This window comes from Colobus angolensis, unplaced genomic scaffold (assembly GCF_000951035.1).
Source record: "Colobus angolensis palliatus isolate OR3802 unplaced genomic scaffold, Cang.pa_1.0 Scaffold470, whole genome shotgun sequence".
NCBI lineage: Eukaryota > Metazoa > Chordata > Mammalia > Primates > Cercopithecidae > Colobus > Colobus angolensis.
This window is the reverse complement of record NW_012118155.1, coordinates 1,683,533-1,708,840: the sequence shown is the minus strand read 5'-3', so window position 1 is coordinate 1,708,840 and position 25,308 is coordinate 1,683,533. Positions and strand designations below refer to the sequence as shown.

The 25,308-nt window shown below is 36.6% G+C and overlaps 1 protein-coding gene across 1 annotated transcript in view; it reads right to left on the bottom strand.

The window, feature by feature from the left end:
* The window catches only part of MFN1 (mitofusin 1), a 43,529-nt gene that overhangs the window by 6,080 nt on the left and 12,141 nt on the right, over positions 1-25,308 (bottom strand). The window contains 12 exon segments of the mRNA XM_011958664.1: positions 959-1,267; positions 1,972-2,124; positions 6,808-7,037; positions 7,185-7,287; positions 8,165-8,269; positions 8,444-8,570; positions 10,251-10,372; positions 17,420-17,487; positions 17,924-18,077; positions 20,287-20,394; positions 21,114-21,222; positions 23,029-23,153. Of these exon segments, the coding sequence (XP_011814054.1) occupies positions 959-1,267; positions 1,972-2,124; positions 6,808-7,037; positions 7,185-7,287; positions 8,165-8,269; positions 8,444-8,570; positions 10,251-10,372; positions 17,420-17,487; positions 17,924-18,077; positions 20,287-20,394; positions 21,114-21,222; positions 23,029-23,153 (1,713 nt within the window).

The following is a 25,308-nucleotide window of genomic DNA, read 5'->3' as shown; positions in this document are numbered from 1 at the left end:
CTTGAATGCGGGAGGTGGAGGTTGCAGTGAGCCGAGATTGTGCCATTGCACTCCAGCCTGGGTGACAGAGGGAGACTCTGTCTCAAAAAAAAAAAAAAAAAAGAAACCACAAATATCTTAAGGGCAACTATGTATTTTTGAGACATAGTCTCTCACTCTGTTGCCCAGGCTGGAGTTCAGTGGTGTGATCTCAACTCACTACAACCTCTGCCTTCAGGGTCAAGCGATTTTCGTGCCTCAGCCTCCCAATTAGCTGAGATTACAGGCATGCGCTACCACGCCCAGCTGATTTTTGTATTTTTAGTAGAGATGGAGTTTCACCTTGTTGGCCAGGCTGTTCTCAAACTCCCGACCTCAAGTGATCCACCTGCCTCAGCCTCCCAATGTGCTGGGATTATAGGCGTGAGCCACCTTGCCCAGCCAGGTACATAAATTTAGAACAGGTCTGCTGAAGATCTTTTGAGTTGGGCATGGTGACTCATGCCTATAATCTCAGCTACTCAGGAGGCTTGAGGAGGGAGGATCACTTGAGCCCAGGAGGTCAAGGCCAACCTGGGCAACATATTGAGACCCTGTCTCAAAAAAAAAAAAAAAAAAATTAAAAATTATCCAGGTGTGGTGGCACACACCTGTGGTCCCAGCTACTCAGGAGGTTGAGGCAGTAGGATCACTTGAGCCCAAGATTCGATGCTGCAGTGAGCCATGATTATGCCACTGCCCTCCAGCCAGGGCAACAGAGACCCTATCTCTGAAAAAAAAAAAAAAAACAACAACAAAAATTAAGAACTATCTTTTTAAACCCCTCCAGAGTTCTTGAGAGTTCCTATCTACCAATTTTCTAATGTTCAAACCTAACCTATCAGGAGAATGGAAAGAAGAATAGTGATTAGGAGGGAGAAATGGCAGCAGTGAGGTTTAGTATTGGTCTATTTTTTCTCATTTGTGGCGATCACAAAACATGTTCATTTTGTGATAATTCTTTGAGCAATACATTTATTTTGTGCATTTTCTGCATGTATGTAGTATTTCAGTAACTTCTTTTTAAAGGAAAGATGCACCTTTCAACTTACTGGTTTACTTGGTGACTGCAGTTCGCACTCGTGGAGCTAACAATCATCTTCAGTTTTTCAGTTGCATAGTTTACAAACTGCTGTTTAAAGGCTCGCTCCTTGGCATGGGTGGTCCAGGACAGTCTTTCATACAGATACAAAGCTCCATACATGGTTAATGAAACAGATATGAGTTTCCAGCCTATAGTTTTCCAAATCTGTAAGATAAAGTCACAGGTTAGTCTGAGAAGGAAAAACACCATTTTGGAGAGCACATTTAAAAGCATTTTAGTTCCTTATGGATCTTTGAGTTAGATACATTTGTATATTCCTTCTCTATGAGAAAACCTGAAGTTACCAGAAATCAATCAGTCTTAAAAGGGATCAGCACACAAATAAGGGAGAGCTTAATAAGCTGCCAGATTTGATAAACTGATTCAATGTATCTCAACAATAAAACGACATTAACTATTTTAGGTCAGATCTTTCAAAAACCAAAACAAGTATATCTATGCTGTTAATGATACTTATATTTTTTAAAAAAACAAGTAACTACTACTAAAAATAATATTTAATACTTAAGATAGATCCCCTTGATATTCAGAGAAGGCTAGATAGGGCACCTGGGGTTTTCTTATTACCCCAATGTACAAATATTTCTTTGGGTGCTATGATGTGAAAATGCTTAGGAAGTATTGAAGACCAGCTAGATGGTGACAGTTCATTCCTAAAAATGTATGTTTTTTAAATATTTAAGATGAGACTTGTGATATTTAATTCACTACCTTTAACCTATAAATGTTGATACTATTTTACAGATCCTACAAACAGAAGTAAATACTATATACCTTTTCTTCTGTGAGCTAACAGGCAGCCTTGCAAACATTTCAATTTTAATTATACTAAAAGTAATCCTTCTTACCACTCCTCCAACAATAATGATACCCATAGAAGTTCTAGATGTAAGGGAAGCCAATCCTGTTACTAATGTAATCATGAGTTCTTCTTGTGATGCATTATCTGGCGTTGCTGGAGTGGTAGGAGCACTGGGAGTAGAAGCTAAAGATCTAGGGAGCTGCCAAAAAAGAAAAAGGAAAAAAGATTATTATACTTAAACAACTATAAATTAAAGTTACCTTTATAAAACTCTTTAAAATTATAATAGCAAATCTATGAGGGAAAAATTACCCTAAATGATGAGCATACAGCAAATATACGTAGAAAATAAAAATAATTTGGAAATTCTTGTCTACAATATGGACCAATGATATCATGAATAATAATAAATGTTCATAATATACAATGGGGTCTAAATGTAACAATAGGCCTTCAAGAGGAACTCTCAAGAGGAACGAATTGTGTTTTTAAAAAAACTAACAACAAAAGCACAATCCTTGAAACAAACAACAAAAAAAGATAAACCAAAAAAAAAAAAAAGACTTCAAAATAAAAACCTCTTAAACTTCAAAATGCACAGCCACAGTCAAGAGAAATACATTTGGGGGTGGGTGCAGTGGCTTATGCCTGTAGTCCCAGCCCTTTGAGAGGCCATGGCAGGAGGATAGCTTGAGATCAGAAGTTTGAAACCAGCCTGCGCACCACAGTGAGGCCTTGTGTCTACATAAAATTGTTTTAAATTAGCTACATGTGGTGGCACAAGCCTGTGGTCCCAGCTCCTTGAAAGCAGGGGCTGCAAGTGAACTGTGATCATGCCACCATACTCCAGCCTGGGCAGAGCAAGTCCTTGTCTCAAAAAATAAAAAATCAAATAAAAATCATATTTGGAAATCATATATGTGAGAAAGAACTTGATCCAGAATATGCAAAGAAACCCTGCAACTCTGTAGGACTCAAATAATTTAAAAATAGGTAAAAGCTTTGAAGAGACATTTCACAAAAGAAGATACACACATGGCTAGTGAGCACACAAAAAGATGTTTAAAATCATTGGTCATTAGGGAAATGCAAATCAAATCTCCAATGAAATACTACTCTATACCCACTAGAACCTAAGTATATACTAAAGAGAAATGAAAACACATGTCCACATAAAAAACATGTAGATGAATATGTATAGCAGCATTATTCATAATAGCTAAAAAGTACAAACTACCCTAATGTCCACCAACTGATGAATGGATAGTGTTATATCTATAATGGAATATTCCTCAGCCATAATAAGAAATGAAGTACTAATACATCCTACAACACTGATACCATGATGATAAACCTTGAAAACATTATACTAAGTGAAAGAAACCAGTCACACAAGGCCGTATTTTATATGATTGCATTTACAGGAAATGTGCAGAAAGGGCAAACCCATAAATACAAGGCAGATTCATGGTGAGGCTGCAGGTGGAAATCATAATTGACTACAAATGAGTAAAACGGCTTTGGGGTGACAAAAACTAAAACTCAATTGTGGTGATGGTTTTACAACTTCACATATTTCCTTAAAAATTACTGAATTGATAAATTTTTTAAGCTTTTTCTTTTAAAAAGCTTGTATTTATTCTAATTTATTTGAAATGTGAAAACCAAATCTTCTAAGAAAATAGAAAAGTTTCAAAAATGAATGTAGCACCACCTGCAACAGTACTGGACGAAAGCTTTATGATAAGCTTTCCCTTAAGCATACTACAGGCTGAGTGTCCCCTATCCAAAATGCTTGGGACCAGAAGTGTTTCAGATTTCAGATTTTTTAGGATTTTTGAATATTTTCATAGATATTATAATGAGCTATCTTGAGGATGGGACCCAAGTCCAAACACAAAATTCATTTATGTTTCATATACCTTATATGCATAGCCTGAAAGTAATTTTATCCAATATTTAAATAATTTTGTGCATGAAACAAAGGTTATATACATTGACTCATCAGAAAACACAGGTGTCACTATGTCAGCCACCCATGGGAACACTCTGTGGGTGTTTGGCATCACCGTCATTCTTGACTGAATTTATATGCTACTGACAAGCAATCATTTTCTTACACCTATTCACACAAAGGAACTTAACAGTAAAAATATAAGACACACCATTAATAATACTGAAAAATAATGTATTCAAACTAAGCAGCACAGAACACCTGTATCCGCTGTTAAACAGCAACAATGGCAGGCTTTCAGTCTCTACCTACAATGCTATGTTTTGATTAAAAAGTTCCTGTACACAGTACTTTGTTAGGTGAGAAGAAACATCAGAAGCAGTTGGGGGACCAAGAAGTGGGTCCTCTAGGCATAATAAGACATTCTGCTGAATGGCCTTTTAAAATGTTTCCTGTAGTACCACCTACTTGCCTCTCTAACAATGGTTTTTGTTGAAGTCTCTCCCTGATTTTATAAACCTATTTCTTGTTCTGTTATGAATACATGCTGCTCTAGTGCTTCAAGAAGCCCATCACCATGCTGCCTATAGGCACTTGTTCTGCAGGGTCAACGACATCATCTTCATTATCACCATTATCATAATCACCTTGATTTAGAAGCATTTTAGCTCTTTCATCATCAGTTAATGAATGAACAACTGAAGCCTCATTATCAATGTTAAACACTTCTTTGATATACCCTTCTTCCAGCTTACAGATGGACTCTGAAGATATTATTTTTTTGCATAAGGAGGTCAGACGTCATTTTTTCCTCAGTTGACATACTTCAAAAGTCACCAACTTGCTCCTCATCATCAATAAATGTAGTGACAGGCAGAGGCTGCAGGCATACACAACTGAGTCACTGTCTTCCAAGTGCTGGCATATATGGCATCCTTCATCCTAAACTCCTTGTGCTGGCAACAGCATATATGGCAGCTTTCATTTTAAACTCCTTCTGAAAACCTTCCATACTCAGCCTCAGTTGACTGCTGCTAGCATGCTGCCCAAAAAAGGTTTTTGTATTTACTCCTCATTGATCTTAGAATACTCTGGTCACAAGGTTAAAATAATGAAACATTATTTTTTATGAGAATTTCAGCTAGAGGATGAGCAAAATAGTTGTCAAGGAATAACAAAGTCTTGCAGTCATCATCTGATCTAGCTTCCCTGCAAGTGCACACAAGCTGCTGGTATAAAATGTTTGTGAAACCAATCAGAAAAGATGTTCCTAGGGATCCATGCCTTTTTGTTCACACAATAATGGACTAGAAAAAAATTCATTCCTTGAAAACAGTGAGGACGCAAGCTTTCGCCTTTCACAGCAAGTTCACATTTATGCCTGCTGCATTAGCACATCCCAGCACAGTTATTCTGTTCTTTGCATCCTTAATTCTTGTAGGGGCTGTCTTCTCAGCTGTAGTCAGTGTCTTTCTGGGTCAATAATGGCAAAACAGTGATGTTTCGTCAGCATTACAGACTTGTTCTGGAGTTGATTTTCATCAGAGACAACTTGGCATATTCATCAATGAATTTCTCTGCTGTTTTTGTGATCAAGATGCTTTACCACCACAAACCTTTAGAAAAGTTAATGCTATCTTACCTTAAATTTCTCTAACCAGCCAATTGAATACTCACAGTTCCCTTTGATTTTCAGTTCATTTTAACAGATCTTTATTTCATAACCAGCATGTCCTTAAGTGGCATGTGTTCACTGAAATGCTGATGGATCCACTCTTTCAATACATGATCAAGATCTTCATATTTAACTTCCTGTAGTGTTGTTTTTTTTTTTTAATTAATTTCTGTCATCATTTTTAGCACAGAACTTCAACAGTTTAGGCCTAAAGAACAACTTTAGGAAAGTTGCTCTTTCTTTTAGGTCATATATGGTGTTCATTCCAACATCATTCTTCTGTAAAAGTTTCTCACATTGTTATCCAGTTTTTCCAACAGCTTAAATTTTTGTGCTATAAATAAAATAAATGCCTCTTCTTTTTCTTATCAATGTCACCCACGAGGGTATCTGTAGGCCTTTTAAACATTTTAAACAGGCTGGAAGCTGTGGCTCACGCCTGTATTCCCAATACATTGGGAGGCCAAGGCAAGTCGATCACTTCAGATCAGGAGTTTGAGATCAGTCTGGCCAACACGGTGAAACCCCATCTCTACTAAAAATACAAAAATTAGCCGGGCGTGTTGGTGGGTGCCTGTAATCCCAGATGCTTAGGAGGCTGAGGCAGGAGAACAGAATGAATCCAGGAGGTGGAGGTTGCAGTGAGCCAAGATTGTGCCACTGCACTCCAGCCTGAGCCACAGAGCAAGCCTCCATCTCAAACACATCCCCACTCAAAAAAAAAATTTTTTTAAACAGTATCTTTACACCAGAGAAAAGAGAGTAAGTAAAGAAGCCCATAGTGGGTAATGCACAAAGGTCTTGGTCCCTTGTGGGGCATCATGGGGAACCTGCTGTTGGTGCACTGGGTCTGCACATGTGCCATTTTAGTACCCTTCATAGGTGAGCTTGTGTGGGGGAATTTGGGCATGTGTGGAAAAGATATATTGCAGTTAGAGGAGGCTGAGTCTTTCCCCTGAGGACACTGAATAAACTGTGTGTTGTGTGCCTGCCGTTTTACTATGACCTCACATGAGGTCTTGTGTGGAATTTTCCACCTGTGGCGTCACCATACTCAAAAGTTTTTGATTTTGGACCTTTAAGGATTTTCAGATTGGGGATGCTCAAACTAAATATCTACCTCAGAAATGGCTCTAAGAGACAGATATTAGCTTTTAAATATGCAGATTTTGTAAAGCTGGTTTTATTATAGAAAAATCACATAAACAAAATAATAAAGGAGAGTCTAAATTGGTAGATTCAAAGATACATACCTGAAAGATAGGCTCTGATAATCCTAGGAGCACCCTCTGGGCATTTCTAGGGCCCAAAAATCGATGTACAAGGGAAGACCAGCCCAGGGAAAAACGAAATACAATATCCTCTTGAAAATCAGAACATAACTTGTGGTAATTTAGATTATAACTGAGATCAAATTTCTGGCAAGGGATCAGTGTATGTAGTTTATCCTGTACACCAGCTGGAAGTAATGGCTTCAAATTTTCTAGAAAGAACAAAATTATAACATTTATTTTAAGAAAGAATGGTAAGTGTTTTACCTTCAATGGAACGCCTAAAGGAAAATAAGCTCTTTACCAGAGTCATGAATGAAAAAACAAACCAGACATGACCTTGTAGACATAAATATTACCAATAATTTCTTGCTGGGACTGAAGCACTAAGGCGTTTACTTCATCGGTGCATCGATCAGCCAAATTTCTTCCCATACCATCCTCTATGTGCTTATTTAATTCCTGTTAACAATGGTAAATATCCATATTATTTTTTCTCCAGAAAGCATATAAAGACATAAAAAATGCAGTAAATGCCAAAATGGTCTTTTTGATTTTTTTTTTTTTTTTTTGTGAGACAGGGTCTTGCTTTGTTGCTCAGGCTGGAGTGCTTTGATCTTGACTCACTGTAGCCTTGACCTCCTGGGCTCAACTGATCCTCCTGCCTCAGACTCCTGAGTAACTGGGACTATAGGAGTGTGTCGCCATGCTTGGTTATTTTTTTTTAGATGGAGTTTTGCTCTTGTTGCCCAGGCTGGAGTGCAGTGGTGTGATCTTGGCTCACTGCAACTTCTGCCTTCCAGTTTCAAGCGATTCTCCTGCCTCAGCCTCCCAAGTAGCTGGGATTACAGACGCCTGCCACTGGCTAATTTTTTTTTGGTATTTTTAGTAGAGACAGGGTTTCACCACGTTGGTCAGGCTGGCCTCGAACTCCTGACCTCGTGGTCCGTCCGCCTCAGTCTCCCAAAGTGCTGGGATTACAGGCACGAGCTACCGCCCAGTCTAACTTTGTTTTTTGTAGATTACAGTTCTCACTATGTTGCCCAGGCTGGTCTCGAACTCCGGGGCCCAAGTGATCCTCCCGCCTCGGCCTCCCAAAGTATTGAGATTACAGGCATGAGCCACTGTGCCTTGTCCTAAAATGATCTTTATCTCATTCTAAGTATAAATTTTCTATTTACTTTTTATACAAGATAGTTTACATTACAAGAGGGCAATCTAACAGTTTCATTTTGTACTGATTGCCATGAAGACACTGAAATGCCAAACCATGAAATAAATGAGGGTATAGAATAATAAGAAACTGTCTCTGAATAACTTTATCTATACTTTAACTTACACTTTTATATATTTTTAATACATCTGGATTAGGATGAAACTCTGAACAAAATTCATCAACCAAAACAGACAGTCGACAAATTTCATCTGTCATTGCACATGAAACCTGAAAATATGAAAAATTCAGAGTTAAAATAATTAAACAAGATTATCAATTACTCAAAAAATTAAGTTGAAAAATCTTAAAACATTCTTTTAAAGTAACAGGAATAACATTTTTAGCTTTATCAAAAATAATTTCCATCCAGGTTATTTTAATCATGAAGCTACTGTTACCCACTTTGTTTGCCACCTCCTCGGTAACCTCCTTGATTTTTTTCTTAACATCCAGTGTTAAAAGGTTCATCTGGTTTCGAATAAAGTCCAGTCTATCAATTTGGTCTTCCCTCTCTTCCACTGAATAATGCCTATTTCAGTAATAAAGAGTAATCAACGTTCAGGGTAGACTGAAGTCCTAAAGCATTTCAGCAAGGGACTCATTCATGGATTGAACCATCTATTAGCATGACCCAAGAAAAAAAAACTTGTAACATCTGAAAGGATTCAAGTAATGTTTCACTTATAAAGTATTTTATATAGACCATTTGATAGAAACCACGTTTCTCTGCCCATGTGGCACCTGAAATCCAGAAAGGATGAATAAGAATTCTAAGTCTTCAAACACTTCATACATATGAACAGGCAAAACAGAATGCAATATTGACTTTAGTTAATAAGCAGGGGTCAGCATATGGCACCTTACAAGCCAAATCTAGCCAGCTGCCAGCTTTTGTTAAAGTTTTCTTGAAATGCAGCCACACCCATTCATTTACCTATTATCTATCTATGGCTGCTTTTGCTCTAAAACTGTAGAAATGAGTAGCTCCAAGACACTTTATGGCCCATAAAGCCTAGAATATTTACTGTCTGGCTCTTTTTTTAAAAAAAAGTTTGTTCACCTCCGGCTGATACAGGAAAAAAAAGGTCTGAGATCCATTTAAGAAGATCTTTTACTTAAGAAGTTCCCAAGACATTATGATTACACGATCCTCAAATCACATTTTCTTTGTGCTATACTTTGTTCAATGTCCTATGTCTTTAAAAATAACTACTAATTAAATCAATCTTATAGACCAAAATTTGGGTACTACACCAAAGCAACTGAGCTAGAAGGAACTGCTATAGCAGCACAATCTCATTAAACAGAGGCGACACAGAGGCTCTACACAGGGGCTGAGTTCAGACTCACAGTTCTGATCCTTGCATTTTATATGCTGGCAGTTCTCTGCATTTGAACTTAATTCATTCCTAAGAAAGTACCATTATAAAGCAACACACAGGGACATGAGAGAGTCTTTGTTCCCAGCAAGAGCAAATACATTTAAAATTCCAATGTTATGACATCTTGGACTTAAGCTTTGATGTTTTTATGTTTCCTTTAACTGGCTTAAGTCCACTGAAGGTCCTATTGAGGCTTAAAATCATTACTTTGTCACATCTAGTAACATTCCATTCTGTGTTTCAAGCATACCAAGTTTGTGAGAATTATACTTTTTATCAATAATGCTGGTATTTTCATATATTCATTGCCACCTTTACAAGGTAACAAATAGTATAAAATAATGCCATACAGTATAACATAAAGGGTACTGCTTACCGAATCAACTTTCTGGTTGGCAGGTAGCATCACCTTGTTTGTTCATCAGGCGATAAACAAACACAACTAGTATAAAATAGTGATTTCAAAATACCGATGTATGACTATATTAAAAAATGGGTTGTGGGTTGAATGCAAAAAGAGGATCACCTGTTTTGGACTTCTTCATGAAAATCTGCTTGAAGAAATAGCCATAAAACATTTTAAAAACCACAATTCATACACAGGAATAGTGAGGTCCAGGGAATATAAATGATGTGTGCAAGGTTGCAGAATAAATATTGACACTTTCAAATATGCACTTAAAAAATACAAGTAGGCATCAGTTAAACCCACAAGGCTGATTTCACTGTAAAAAGTATTTATAGTACAACAATTTAAAACCTCAGTCTTAACAAAAGTCTGACAAAAAAAACTAACATTTTTATGTTGCAACGAAACAAACTCATACCTTTTCTCTTCAGCTGCCAGGTTTACTGAATCCATTATGTTTTTCACAGTAGCTAGTATCTGTTTAGCTCTGATAGTGTGCTGTTCAAACTTTGTTTTCACTGCTGACTGCGAGATACACTCCTGCGAGGGGCCCAAGCCATAACACATTACTGTAATTCCATCACAACATTTTCAGGAATTTAAACACAAGAACTTGCTGTTTGTAACTTTAACCCAAACAGAAATAAAGATAGAAAATAAATGAGTGATAAAAGCACAACTTAAAATTACAAAGGTGAAAAAAATACAAAGACTCAAAAGTAAAAAGGGCTTTAGCAGCAAGTTACCATCTTTGTGTATTTTTACACAGTAATGTGCAATGGTTTGACTCTAACATTAAAAAAAATAAACAGGGTACTATTTTCAATGTTAAAAAATTTTCTCATTAGAATTACTATTTTTTATCTGGATCACCTTTAATCCAATTCTAGTCCTTCTATCTAGATTCTTCTCATACTTGAAATAGATATAACCTAGTAAAGTTCTTAAATAAGATGTGAATTAGAACAATTCCTTATTTAATAGCTGAATGATACAATGATTCCTGTAAGTTTGCTAAAAAAGACTTCTCTGGATTAAAATGTGAAGAATTTGAAAGCTAATATTTAACAATGTAACATCTAAAATTGTTTATAGAAAAAATATCTGCAGCTATTTAGAAGATAATTGTAATTACTTTCATTAGAATATAGTATGTACACAAAGGCCTGAATCATGCCCTATCTCATTTGTTTTACCTTCAAGCTAACAACCCATTAATAGTTGTTATAAATCAGTGTTTTATAACCAGTATTTATTTAAATAAAAAATACATCACAATGCATCACATGTATCGATGGATACATTTTGCAACATTTTTGTTTCAATTTTCTTTTTCTTCTTTTTTTTTTTTGAGACGCAGTCTGGCCCTGTCGCCCAGGCTGGAGTGCAGTGCGGGTTCGGGCCATTCTCCTGCCTCAGCCTCCCGAGTAGCTGGGACTACAGGTGCCCGCCACCACACCCGGCTAATGTTTTGTATTGTTAGTACAGGCGGGGTTTCACTGTGTTAGTCATGATGGTCTTGATCTCCTGTCCTCGTGATCCACCCGCCTCGGCCTCCCAAAGTGCTGGAATTACAGGCATGAGCCACCGTGCCTGGCCTTCAATTTTTAATATATAGAATACTTGTTATCTAAGAAATATATATAAAAATTTATATATATACATAAAGAAATATATATATATATATATATATTTTTTTGGACAGTCTTGCACTGTCACCAAGGCTGGAGTGCAACGACATGATCTTGGCTCACTGAAACCTCCACCACCCAGGTTCAAGTGATTCTCCTGCTTTAGTCTCCCAAGTAGCTGCTATTACAGGCATGCACCACCATGCCTGGCTACTTTCTGCATTTTTAGTAGAGACGGGTTTTGCAATGTTGGCCAAATCGGTCTCCAACTCCTGACCTCAAGTCATCTGCCTGCCTCAGTCTCCCAAAGTGCTGCGATTACAACAGTGAGTCACCACGCTCATCCTATAAATATATATTTACTATGATTTATCATTTAAAGTTTATAAAATTGTTATATTACAATTTGTCTTTCATTTTTTCTTCATGGAAAGTCAAATTCTGCACTGAAATACAGCACAGTAACTACTATAGATGTTTTACAAGAGACTTATTTTCTATGATAAATTTTTTAAAAATTAGGGATATATTAATTATCTGATACTCCAATGAATTCATCTTCTTGAACCTCTATATATTTAGCTAATACAAATCGTGGTAATTGCTTCCTGAAGTTCATTACTATCCTTCCTTTGTTAAAACAAATGGCTTTTAAGCTTCAAAAGGCATTTACTTAATACTCTAGTGCTACATTTGTTATCCTGAAATCATCAGGATGCTATATGTAGATTCAGTGTCCTGTTTATGACCTATGCTTAGTCTTCATGTCTCTGAAATTATTTGATCATACAGAAAGACAACAATGTCCTTTGCCATTTTAGCTCCCCACTTCAGCATTTTGTTTGAGGTAGAGAAAACAAAACAGATTATTTAGCTATAGAGCACATGAGGGTAATTCATTTAGTCAATATTTAACTCTGAAGCCATTACTTTCTTGCATTGCCTAGCTTCATTTTTGCCCATGGTGAAGCTCATTTATGCATTAGTCATTTTCACTGATTTTGAAAAGATTAATGTAGGAAGTTATAGTATTCCTGTTCTGTACACATCTAAAGATAAAACATTCCTGGATGTTTTCTTTTTCTTTTTTTCTTTTGTTTTTTTCTGGATGTTTTCTTCTTTAAAATCACCAATAATTATATAATAACGAACATTTGTAAACTACTTATTTTTTAATAATTAAAAGAATGCATTAATTTTATTTTAAATAAATGCCTCGTAAATGTGTCAAATTAACTTCCGCAAAAATTATAATAAAAACAAAAATATTTTTAAAGGAAAAATATTAAAATAAAGTCGATATTCCTCGATGAAGCAGATCTAGATATCAGCAATGAAGATCCAAATTTGTAGATAACAGCACAGTGTTAGAGCTAGACGAGACAGAAAAGATCTCCAAAAGTTATTAGGCAATATAAGTTTCTTTCTGATTCAAAAATATATAATGATGAGTAAGCATAAAGAAAATAATCAATCTTCTAATTAAAAAGTATCCCACAGTGGTGCTCCCACTGATCTGTAGGATATTTAAGAGGTACCTTGAAAAAAGAACATTCTACTCCAAATAAGTATGGGTAGTGTTAATTTAAATAAAGTCCCCTTCTAAGTTATTTCTCAGCATCCTTAATACACTAATATGCTAATTAATCTCTTTGGGGAACATATATACCATGCAGCAGTTCCCAGACTTATTTTATCAGGAACTCTAATCATACATTAATATTAATTTATATGTGTAATTAAAACATAAAACCAACAAACTTGTCAATTTCCCTTGAAAATAGACCCTACAAACACGTAACAATATGCTATTCATCACTGCCAACTTATTTTGGTGTATTTTCAACAGAAAAGTGCAAGAACTATACCTTTCATCTAGATATATCAAATACTAACTTCAGCCCCTTTTGTTTACTTCTCCTCTCCCTCCATACACATGCTCCATACTTTCTATCTTGTGTGACGGCATATATATATATAATATATATATATAATATTTATATATTATATATAATAAATATAATCTTGCAATATATATATAAAATGTATGCCCCCATATATATAAAGAGAGGCATACATTTTTATATATACTTATGTATTATTTTCCTTCCTAAACATTTTGACGGGATTTTACTGCATCACAAGCTTATTACTAAATACATCAACACTTGTCTTCTAAGAAAGAAAACATTTATTTGCACAATCACGAAACAACTGTATTCAGAATATTTACCATTGAGACAATACTATTATCTAACAAACAGTTCATGTTCAAATTTCACCTATCATCCAGGAATGCCCATTACAAAAAATCCACTGACATTTTAAATAAGTTATTTTTACATGTCTATCTCCCATCATACAACCAAAACCAGTAAGAATTAATGGTGAAATAACTGTGCAAAAGAAATCTGGATTTCTAACTTGCCTTTAGAACAATGCATTCCAAATGCATTTTGAAACTTTCCAAATACAGTTTTAAAACAATAAGAACATGTATTAATAGACTAACATTGATTTTCCTTTCTTCCTTTTTAAAGAAATGAGACAGAGTCTCACTCTGTCACACAGGTTGGAGCACCGTGGTACCTCCATAGCTCACCATCACCATAGCCTCAAACTCCTTGGCCTCCTACCTCAGCCTCTGGGGTAGCTGTGACTATAGTCATGAGCTATTATATCTGGCTTTTTTTTTTTTTTTCCTGGTAGAGATAGGATTTAGTCTTTTCATGTTTTTGCCAACTTGATCTTGATCCCTTTAGCTCAAGCAATCCTCCTGCTTTGGCCTCCCGAAGTACTGGCGTCACTGGCATGAGCCACCAACGCCCAAGCTAATAATGATTTTCTTGATTGCTTTCACTCAATTTCAAGCCTTGTTTAACTTAGTATTCTAAATGTTTAAAATACTTAGATCCGCTTGAATCAAATGAATCTAAAGAAGTCCATGGCAAAGGTCAGATTGATAAAGGTGATGATTGATAGTTTTTCTTTTCACAAAAAATCTTGCAAGACTACAAAGAAAAGTAAGCAAATCCCCAAAACAAAGAGAAATGTGTGTAAAAGCCACATGATGTGACCACAACACAAAGAAACCAAGAAATTAGTAACCAAAAATTGGATAAAAAGAACCACAACACCTGAATTTTAAAAAATCTTATATTGATAAGGAAATGCCAAAAGGATAACTAGAAACAAAATCAACAAAAACTAAACTAGCACTGAAAACCTTGGGATACGACCAAAGCTGCAGTCACAAATTCACAATCCTGAATCTTTTCTTCAGGAACAATAAGCAAAAAACCAATGCATCTTCAAAGTAAACAATGTTAAAGATGAACACAGGCCAGGCACGGTGGCTCATGCCTGTAATCCCAGCACTTTGGGAGGCCAAGGCGGGCAGATCACAAGGTCAGGAGATTGAGACCATCCTGGCCAACATGGTGAAACCCCATCTCTACTAAAAACACAAAAATTAGCCGCGTGTGGTTACGCGCCCCTGTAGTCCCAGCTACTAGGGAAGCTGAGGCAGGAGTCCCTTGAACCCAGGAGCTGGAGGTTGCAGTGAGCCGAGATCGTGCCACTGCACTCCAGCCTGGCAACAGAGTGAGACTCTGTCTCAAAAACAAAAAAAAAACCATAGAACTTAGTGAATGAACCCCCAAAAATGACATTTATTAAGTGATAAATTACATAAGAGCTGGGGCTGCGTCTTTGGATGATAAAAATTCGCAAACTCATTAAAGGTCTGTGTGTGTGTGTATATGTATATGTAGATATATATTCATATTTAAATATAGACATGAGAAACAAGAGACTCAAAATAAACAATTTTATGCTACTAAATTATAAAATTTCAGAAATACACCAATTTCTAAGAAACCAGGAATTACCAAAACTGATTTAAGAAGTAACAAATACCAGTCTTGGACTAAAGCTGACTAAAACTTTCAACGTAATTAATCACCAAAAAATGTTTTGTCTCTTTTCAATACATTTAGACATAATATTTTTGCCCAGCTGATTATTTGTTTAGATAAATTCAAGTAATTTTTACTGATTCTCATTTTAGATATTTCAGACTTAAAATTTTCAAACTCTAAAGCTGCACATTCCATGACTTTATATATATATTAAAAAAAAGCTACTGCTCAAAAGCAATTTTTTCCATACATAAATTTTAGAATCCCAAATGGACCATTAGAATAAAACATAAACTGCCAAGTTTCCTCTAAAAACATTTAAAAAGAATAGTTCCTAAGTCTGTCTGATTATTGCAATCATTTGGGGAGCTTTGAATATGTATGTATATAGATTGCTAGACCAACTCCAACCCCCTGGATCTGGGGTTGGGGATATGATAGGTTGCGAGCCTGCGGTTCTGTAAAGCACATCATGTGATTCTGATGATCAGCCAGGCTTGTGAACCAATGCCCGACAGCATATCTTTTATTCTTCTCATTCCCACCTCCTCAAGGAGATATTCTGGAGAAGCACAAGCTATACCATGAACCAGTATGGAAGCAATATAAATGTGTAACAGAACATTACACAATTATACACTCTATAAATGTATAATTTAGAAGAAATCAATGATAAACATACATAAAACACATATATACAAAGGTCAATAAATAAGGAAAGACAAGGAAACAGATCCTCTCCCTACATATTTTCCCCATGGATGAAATACTGATAACAGTGAGGAGAGGAGGCTGAGGTGGGAGGATCATTTGAGCCCAGGAGTTCGAGGCTGCAATGAGCTATGATTGCCCAACTGCACTCCAGCCTGGGTAACAGAGGGAGATCCCATTTCTTTAAGATAAAAAAAAGGGTGAGGAGAGCATCAACTCTTTGGTGAAAGCAAAAGGAAAAGAAAAAAAAACAAGCAGTGGTCTTTGAGTAACTGGGACTTCACTATCCTATAGCTTGGCTTGAGAGGACATCTACCCATAATCCAGTAGCCTCTGAACAATTAGATCTTACCGAGATAGCTGGCAGTGGATTTGCTTTCTTCCAGTTTGTCTTCATCTAATAACCTTTTTTCTCTCATCAAATTAAAGATGAGAGATAGTAAGCAAAATGTTTATTTTAAAAATCCTGCCAAGTATACTCAACATTCATGTCCCCCCTATTAAGGCAGTTACTACTTATAAGAATAATTACAGATTGAGGTTTCTTCAATGCTGAAGTCATTGTGTTCATTCCTAAGTGGGAAGGTGATATGAATTATATAGGGCAAAATAGGAGTTCAGAAGGTTAACATCTAAAGAACTATTCAGTCAAATGTAGGGTGAGTTTTAATGTCTCTGAATAAAAACACTTACACTGCAACGTAAGAAACTAGCCTCCCTCCCTGTCTACCACTCAGGCACTTCAGTAATTTCCTAGAAGATTCTGAAAATGGTGAAGCTCTTTTTTACTCAATTATTCATTTAGAGTGTTTGGCACAACATATGGAGAATGGACATGTGGTAACACGGTATATAAATATAATAAAATTTTGTCAAATGGCATTAATCATGCTTTGTATACTTCTATTAGTCATGTGGCACAAAGAAAAAAAGGATAATGCTTACTTTGCTCTATTATCCATTCCAACAGCAATTACACTTGTTTGCTCTTGTTCCAAATTATTGAATACAGGGAATTTCATTCATTGCACAACACAGCAATACTGAAACACAGTTTCTTATTTATATATAAATACATAAAAAATAAGAGTAAGGAAGAAATTAAGAATAAGGAAGAAATTACAATCTCTAATTCTCAATTCTTACAAATCATTTTGCAGGGGTTTCCTTTCTTCAGACTTTCCACATTTTACTGGCTATGTCAGTAACTAAACTAAATAACAGCAAAAGTTATTGACAAAGACAAATGATAAAAACAGAAGATTATGCTTTCTCCAACCAAGGAAAGAGTTTTGTATTAGGCAATACAATCATAAAATTCCTACCTCAAAGATTTGTTCAAAATTCTGAAATTCCTGTAATCTTGCCTGAAATCCTTCAGCAAGTGCCCCACCTGTAATGTATAGGCAAAGATTTAAAAATCTAGTATATAGCAAGATATATTTTCTGGTAGGCTACTGATTTTATAATTATATATATATTTTCCACCCTCCACCCGAGACGCAGTCTTGCTCTGTTGCCCAGAGCTGGAGTGCAACGGCGCAATGTCGGCTCACTGCAACCTCCGCCTCCTGGGTTCAAGCAATTTTCCGGCCTCAGCCTCCCCAATAGCTGGGATTACAGGTGCACGCCACTATGCCGGGCTAATTTTTGTATTTTTAGTAGAGACGGGGGTTTCACCATGTTGGCCAGGCTGGTCTTAAACTCCTGACCTCATGATCCGCCCACCCCAGCCTTCCAAAGTGCTGGGATTACAGGTGTGAGCCACTGCACCCGACCAATTTTAAATATTTTTATATTTAAAAAGGAAATCTATAATTAACGCATACCACTTTCTGGCATCCCCTGTGCTTTTTGCTTTCTAGCACTAAGAACTTCCTTTGCTGAAACAAAGAAGATACGATTCTGTGCTTCTAAAGCATTTACAACTTTGAGCTCCTCCACCAAGAAATGCAGGCATCTTTCCATGTGCTGTCTGCGTACCTACAGAGAAAAGGGTATTAAAAGAATTCTAATAATTTAAACAAATATAATAACCAACGACTACAGGCCAATACTTTTATTTACAGTGATATAACAAAAGTTACCAGATAACTGATGAATTCAAAAAATTCTAATAAATGAAGTTTGATAGTTGATGACAGAAAATCTTTCTCTTAACGATTCTGTCTTTTGAACATTTATTTAAAATTCTGCTGGGCACAGTGGCTCACGCCTGTAATCCCAGCACTTTGGGAGGCTGAGGCGGGCAGTTCACAAGGTCAGGAGTTTGAGACCAGCCTGGCCAACACGGTGAAACTCCGTCTCTACTAAAAACACAAAAATTAGCGGGGTATGGTGGCAGGCGCCTGTAATCCTAGCTACTGGGCAGGCTGAGGCAGGAGAATCGCTTGAGGCCGGGAGGTTGCAGTGAGCCAAGATCGTGCCCCTGTACTCCAGCCTGGGTGACAGAGCAAGACTCCATCTCAAAAACAAACCAAAACAAACAAACCCTGCTAAGGTTGGGGCGAATGCATTAACCAGGCATTAGAATTGCAATGTTGGGTTCAAGATTACCACTTGGGCACTGAGGTGAAGACTACGGGTTAGAAGTTAGGATTTAGTACTAGTCTTTAGCATTATGGCTATGATAAGGGTTCTCGATATTAAGACTTGCAAAAATAAATCTAAATAGGAATGCTGAAATATTTGAGGAAAAATAATTTATGAGTGATACTTCCTAATTCTCCAATGATTATGTAAGCCCCAATTTGAAAGAACATGGCTGTAAGACAACAGTTAATGACAGGAGGATATAAAACATGATGTTATGAAAAATTCCAATGGTGGAAAAATGAAAGCAAATAATTTAACATGTGAATAGTAATGGGATAATTTATTTTTATCTTGTCCTCTACACATAATAATTTCATACTACCATTAAAATCAGAAATTGTCTCAAGCAAATTAAATAAATATTATTTATAGTCCAAATTCCAGATACTTTAATCTTTTTAAGTTTCTACAATTGGTGTGATTAAAATGCCAAAAAAAAAAGTTGAGGATGCAAATCTTATGAAACTCAATCTGCTGGCAAGAGTACAAATTGACACCAAGCACTTTGGAGAACTCTGGTGCTATGTTTACTAAAATCTAACATATTCTTAACTTGTAATCTAGCAATTTTACCTCTAGGTACATATACCCATGGTTTACTGACCTCTGCATTACTGACATTTTGGATTGGCCCATGTTTGTTTGGGGGCCTGTTCTGTGTCAGGGCATGTGTAACAGCATCTCTAACCTCTACTCATTAGATGCCATTAGCACAAAACCCCAGTTGTGACCAAAAACAAAAAATACCTTCAGATGCTGCCAAATATCCCATGGGGGTCAAAACTGTCCAACCTCCACATTGAAAACTACCTAACAAGAATGCATACATAGGCACACCAGAAGGACATATACAAGCATATGCACAGTAGAATTCATAACTAAATATAGTACATTAACCCAAATGCCCATCACCGTGAATAAGTCAACTGTAGTATAGTCACAGATGGAATACTATACAGCAATGAGAATGCAATAACAACTATGCTATGCACAATATGGACACATATGACAAACACGTTAAATGAAAAAAAAGATGCAAAAGCAGATATTATATGATTCTATTATATAAAGTTGAACAGCCAGAAAGATTAATTTAGGGGGTCAGAAGTCATGATAAATGGATAATTTCTCTTTGGTAAGGAAGACAGAATGGAAGTCGGAAGGAGAGAGGTAAGAGAGAGGTTCTAGGGTGTTCAGAATGGTCTGCTTTTTGACTTGGATTTTGACACAGGTGTGTTAAATTTGTAAAATTTGGCCAGGCATGGTGGCTCACACCTGTCATGCCAGCACTTTAGGAAGCCAAATTGGAAGGATCACTTATGATTTATGTACTTTTCTGTTATGTATATTTCAATAAAAACTTAAACAAAAAAGAAGCTGCAAGCTTTGAAATAACTAGATAGTATAACACAATTTTCCCTCAAAGTAACTTCATACCTCAGTCTTTATCACATACCTACTTCAGGTTTTCTTGAACTATATTCTTTTCATGGAATAGCTCTTATAATCTTCTATTATATAAGCTATATTGTTTTCTCAAATAACAATGTATGTGACTGTACTTCAAAACCTACAAAAAATAAATAAAATAACTTACGTCTTCCATATATTCCGGCTCTGATGCAGAGGCATCCCAACGATTATTGAGAATGAAAATATTAGGCTTGGAAAGTCGCTCATTCACTTTGTGAAAAAAATGTTTTTCCTGAAAAAAAAAAAAAAAAAAACCCCACAGTACATTCACTGTAATTTACATTTACAGTTGAAATTTTATTTTAATGAGAAAGTCTGAACCATTTAGACAACACTAACACCACTGACAAAGGACCCCAAAGCACTCTAGGAGCATTAAACTTTCAAAGATGAAAAAAACTGATGAATAACAATTTTTAAAAATCATGTTATAGTTTTGAATATTAGATTATCTCAACTCTGGAAAGTTTATTTCAGATGAGTCTGGCTCCAGACATTTGGATAAATAATCTTCTAAGTCTGACAGCAGCTTAAAGTGTACACAGGTAAGGTGAAACCTAGAGTATATTCAGGTGAAGCTGGAAACAGCTAACAATACTGAAAATATAAAAAGCCTTGCCCGATAGATGGCAGAAAGGAGGAGTGGTTTATATTTTATTCAAGAGACTTAAGTAAGCATCCTAAAATTTCTGGCACTCATTCTCCCTGAGACTGGCAAATAACCATAAGCTAGAGTCATCAAGCCCTATATTGCTAGAGAAATCCAGGGAACTACACACTATAGAAAGACTAGAAACAGCCCTTCTGGTTCTATGAAAACACAAACCCCTTCATTCATGCCTGTTTTTAGAAGTTCTTTCTAATCCATGATTTGGATTTCTCTTTTCAGAATGAAAACAGACACTGCTTCATTCCCTACCACCGAAACACAATAATATGATTAAATCCTACCGTATTCATTAGTGTTGATTCAGAGTTTGCAACCAAAACGAAGACATCAGCATCCAGGCAAAACTTATCAATCCAGCTATCCAGCTCTGTAGTAACATCTGTGCCTGGACTAATGAGAGTGAAATAAAAATTGTATTATATTTCTTAAAAAGAAAATTTGGGTTACAGAATTTTTTCAGCTTTTATGTATAATTTGAAGTCTAAAAAACAGGATTTCCACCTGTCATCTATAAGAAGCCTAGGAAATTTTAACCCAGTGATCTTTGACAAAGCAAATAACATGCTCAATATTTCAATCTTTTTAATCTTTATGCTTTAGATGGCTGAAACATAAAACTAGGCTAATGGAGACTAAACAACAAGGGTTAAAGCAGCTATATCCAGTAAGGCTTAGAGAAGATTTAAGCCCTTATAAGCACAAATAAAAAAATATAAATTTAATATACCAACTACACTAGGACCTGCAGTGAAGAATTTGCCAACTATAAATCTTTGTAAAAAATTTAAAAATTTTTTCATTTTAAATGTTTGTGGGTACATATTAAGTACACATATTTACGAGGTATATGAAGTATTCTGATGCAAGCATACAATGTATAATAATCACACTGGGGCTGAGCGCAGTGGCATATTCCTATAATCCTAGCATTTTGGGATTCCAAGGCAGGAGTGCTTGAGTCCAGGACATTGACACCAGCCTGAGCAACATGACAAAACCCTGACTCCACACACAAAAAAAAAATACAAAAAATTAGCTAGGCTTGGTGGCATGCCCCTGTAGCCCCTGCTACTCTGGAGGCTGAGGTGGGAGGATTGCTTAAGCCTGGGAAGCGGTGGTTGCAGTAAGCCATGATCCCATCACTGCACTCCAGACTGGGCAACACAGCAAGACCCTGCCTCCAAAAAAAAAATCACATCATGGTAAATGAGGTATCTATCACCTCAAGCATTTATTCTTTGTATTACAAACAATCCAATTATATTATTTCAGTTATTTTTAAATGTACAATTAAATCGTTATTCAGCCAGGTATGGCAGCTCACACCTATAATTGCCGCACTTTGGGAGGCTGAGATGGGAGGATTGCTTGAGGCCAAGAGTTTGAGACCAGCTTGGCCAACATGGTGAATTCCCGCCTCTACCAAAAAATACAAAAATTAGCCAGGCATGGTGGCTACTCGGGAGGCTGAGGCACAAGAATGGCTTGAACCTGGGTTGCAGTGAGCCAACACTGTGCCACTGTACTCGAGCTTAGGTGATAAAGTGAGACTGTCTCAAAAAAATAGAAATAAAAATCAATTATTATTCACTATAGTTACCCATTTTGGTACCAAATACTAGATCTCTTTCATTTTTTCTTGTATCTATCCAACTGTCAATCTTAACTGACTGGGTCATAGATACAACCTGGTTATGAAATAAAGCTAAATTAGTTAACATTGTATTTAAACCAAATATTTTGGTGTCATGAACATCTTCTCTCTCCTCTGTTTCTACGCATTACTTGAAACACCATTTCCATTTAAAAGGAAAATCCATTATCAAAAACAAAATGGAGCCAGGTGAGGTGGCTGGTGTGTGTCTGTAATCCCAGCTACCCAGGAGACTGAGGTGGGAGAATCGCTTGTGCCCGGCAGGTGAAGGCTGCAGTGAGCCAAGATCATGGCACTATGGCACTGCACTCCAGCCAAAAAAGTGGCCATCCTTAAAATTTCTTGAAATGGAATAAGACTGATGAACTGGTGTTTTTATGTAACTTATAAAATAAAACCAATACCTTATCTCTTCCTTAATCTAGCTAATGAGAACAAAGTGGCAACTGAATGTTTTAATTTTTTATACCACATGCTAAAGTAAGCAGTATCATACTATTAAGTAAACTTCCAGAGAAAATGCAATCCACATGTAATTTTACCTGTCTACTAACACCAGGTCATCTCTCAAGAGGGCACATTTTGCTTTTGGCCAAAACACATGTACAAGACAGCCAGCTTTCAAATCTTTGTCCATGTGAAGGGCATGGGCCAGTTGATTAACTGTCTAAAGCAGGAGAAAAAGAAAAAAATAAACTCCACTTGTAATAAAATTCAATAAAAATTAACAACATTGTAGTACATTTATTTTAGCCAAACAGGTGTATAAAAACTCTGAAATAAAACCTTCTGAGCAATCTTGAGAACCTGAATTTTTAAATTTCCAAGTACGAAAAAAAATGGTTCCCTCAAAAAGAACTCCAGCAACAGAATTCTAAGCAACTCCTGATACTGATACTGGTTTTGTGAAGTATGTAAGTTATGGAGTCTTCGTTCTTTTTGCCTACTTGTATCTTCTGACTACTGAAATAAATGTGTATCACTTTGTCATATGGAAGAAATGTCATTATTAAAATAGGTTAAAATTAAATAGCTTTTAACACCCCCTAGAAAGGAATGAAATCATGCCTTTTGCAGGAACATGGATGGAGCCACAGGCCATTATCCTAAGTCAATCAACGCAGAAACAGAAAACCAAATACTGCCATCTTCTCACTTAAAAGTGAGAGCTAGGCCACGCGCAGTGGTTCATGCCAGTAATCTCAGCACTTTGGGAGGCCGAGGTGGGTGGATCACCTGAGGTCAGGAGTTTGAGACCAGCCTGGACAACCTCGTGAAACCCTGTCTCTACTAAAAACACAAAAATTAGCCGGGCGTGGTGGCGTGTGCCTATAATTTCAGCTACTCGGGAGGCGGAGACAGGAGAATTGCTTGAACCCAGGAGGTAGAGGTTGCAGTGAGCTGAGATCACGCAACAGAGTGAGACTGTCTCAAACAAACAAACAAAAAAGTGAGAGCTAAACATCTGGGTACACACAGAAATAAACATGGGAACAATAACACTGGGAACTACTACAGGGGTAAAGGTGGAAGGTGACAAGAGCTGAAAAACTACTGAATGCTACATTCACTATTTGGGTGACAGGTTCAATTGAAGGCCAGACTTATGCATCACACAATCTATCCACATAATAAACCCGTACACGTAACCCCCGAATCTAAAATGACGAGGAGAAAAAGAGTGTGAAGAGGACTGGAAGAGCACAGATCAGGAAAATGAGAGATGATTTCTTTAGAGTAACACAGCATACTTTGAGGCTCTAAAGTTAGGAGAAGTTTGAATTTTGATTTGCTAAAAATCTTAATTACAAAATAATAGTGATTCCTTCATTTATATGAATTAAAAGCTTGATTAGTATTTTCTTTTCTTTTTGAGACAGTGTCTTGCTCCATTTCCTAGGCTGAATGATCACAGCTCACTACAGCCTCAACCTCCCAGATTCAACCAATCCTCCCACCTCAGCCACTCGGGTAGCTGAGACTACAGGTATGCGCCACCATGCTTGGCTAATTTTTGTATTTTCTGTAGAGATGGGGTCTCACTATATTGCTCAGGCTGGTCTCAAACAATCCGACCACCTCAAGTGCTAGGATTGCAAGCGTGAGCCACTGTGCCCGGCCTTGAATAGTATTTTCATAAACATCATCTCACTTTTCTAATAACTAATCTGAAGGGTATGCTTATTCTAAAACTTACAGATTGAGTCACCTGATTTACATCAAAGAGCAAATTCACAAAGCAAGAACCATCCATGACTTTACCAAGAAATGAAATAGCATGGATCTTCAAGCACTGAACTTTTGTGTTTGTGGAAGAGATCCTTAGACTCAAGACAAAGTGACCGCAATGAGAAACAGTGCCTTAACTAACTTCTTTCAGTCCAGAGTCAACATCTTGCATTCTAATTTGTTTTTCCTTTTATTCTTTTTTTGGCTGCAGGAGTCTAGTGGCACTGAATTGAGAAATTTATGAAAGTCAGGGAATTGCTATTGGCTCTCATCTGACAAAGTTAAAATATTTCTTCATGAATATACTTACTACATACTCCTGAGGTAAAACAATTTCTAAAAACACAGACACATATCAAAAACACAGACACAGATTCCAGGGCCCAATTTCTTAAGCAATTCTGTTTTAAAAAGACAAATCCGAGGCCAGGCATGGTGGCACATGCCAGTAACCACAGCACTTTGGGAGGCCAAGGTGGGACAAATTTGAGATTAAACAACAATGATACACTTCAATAATGTCAGTCTCGGCCGGGCGTGGTAGCTCACACCTATAATCCCAGCACTTTGGAAAGCCAAGGCAGGTGGATCAC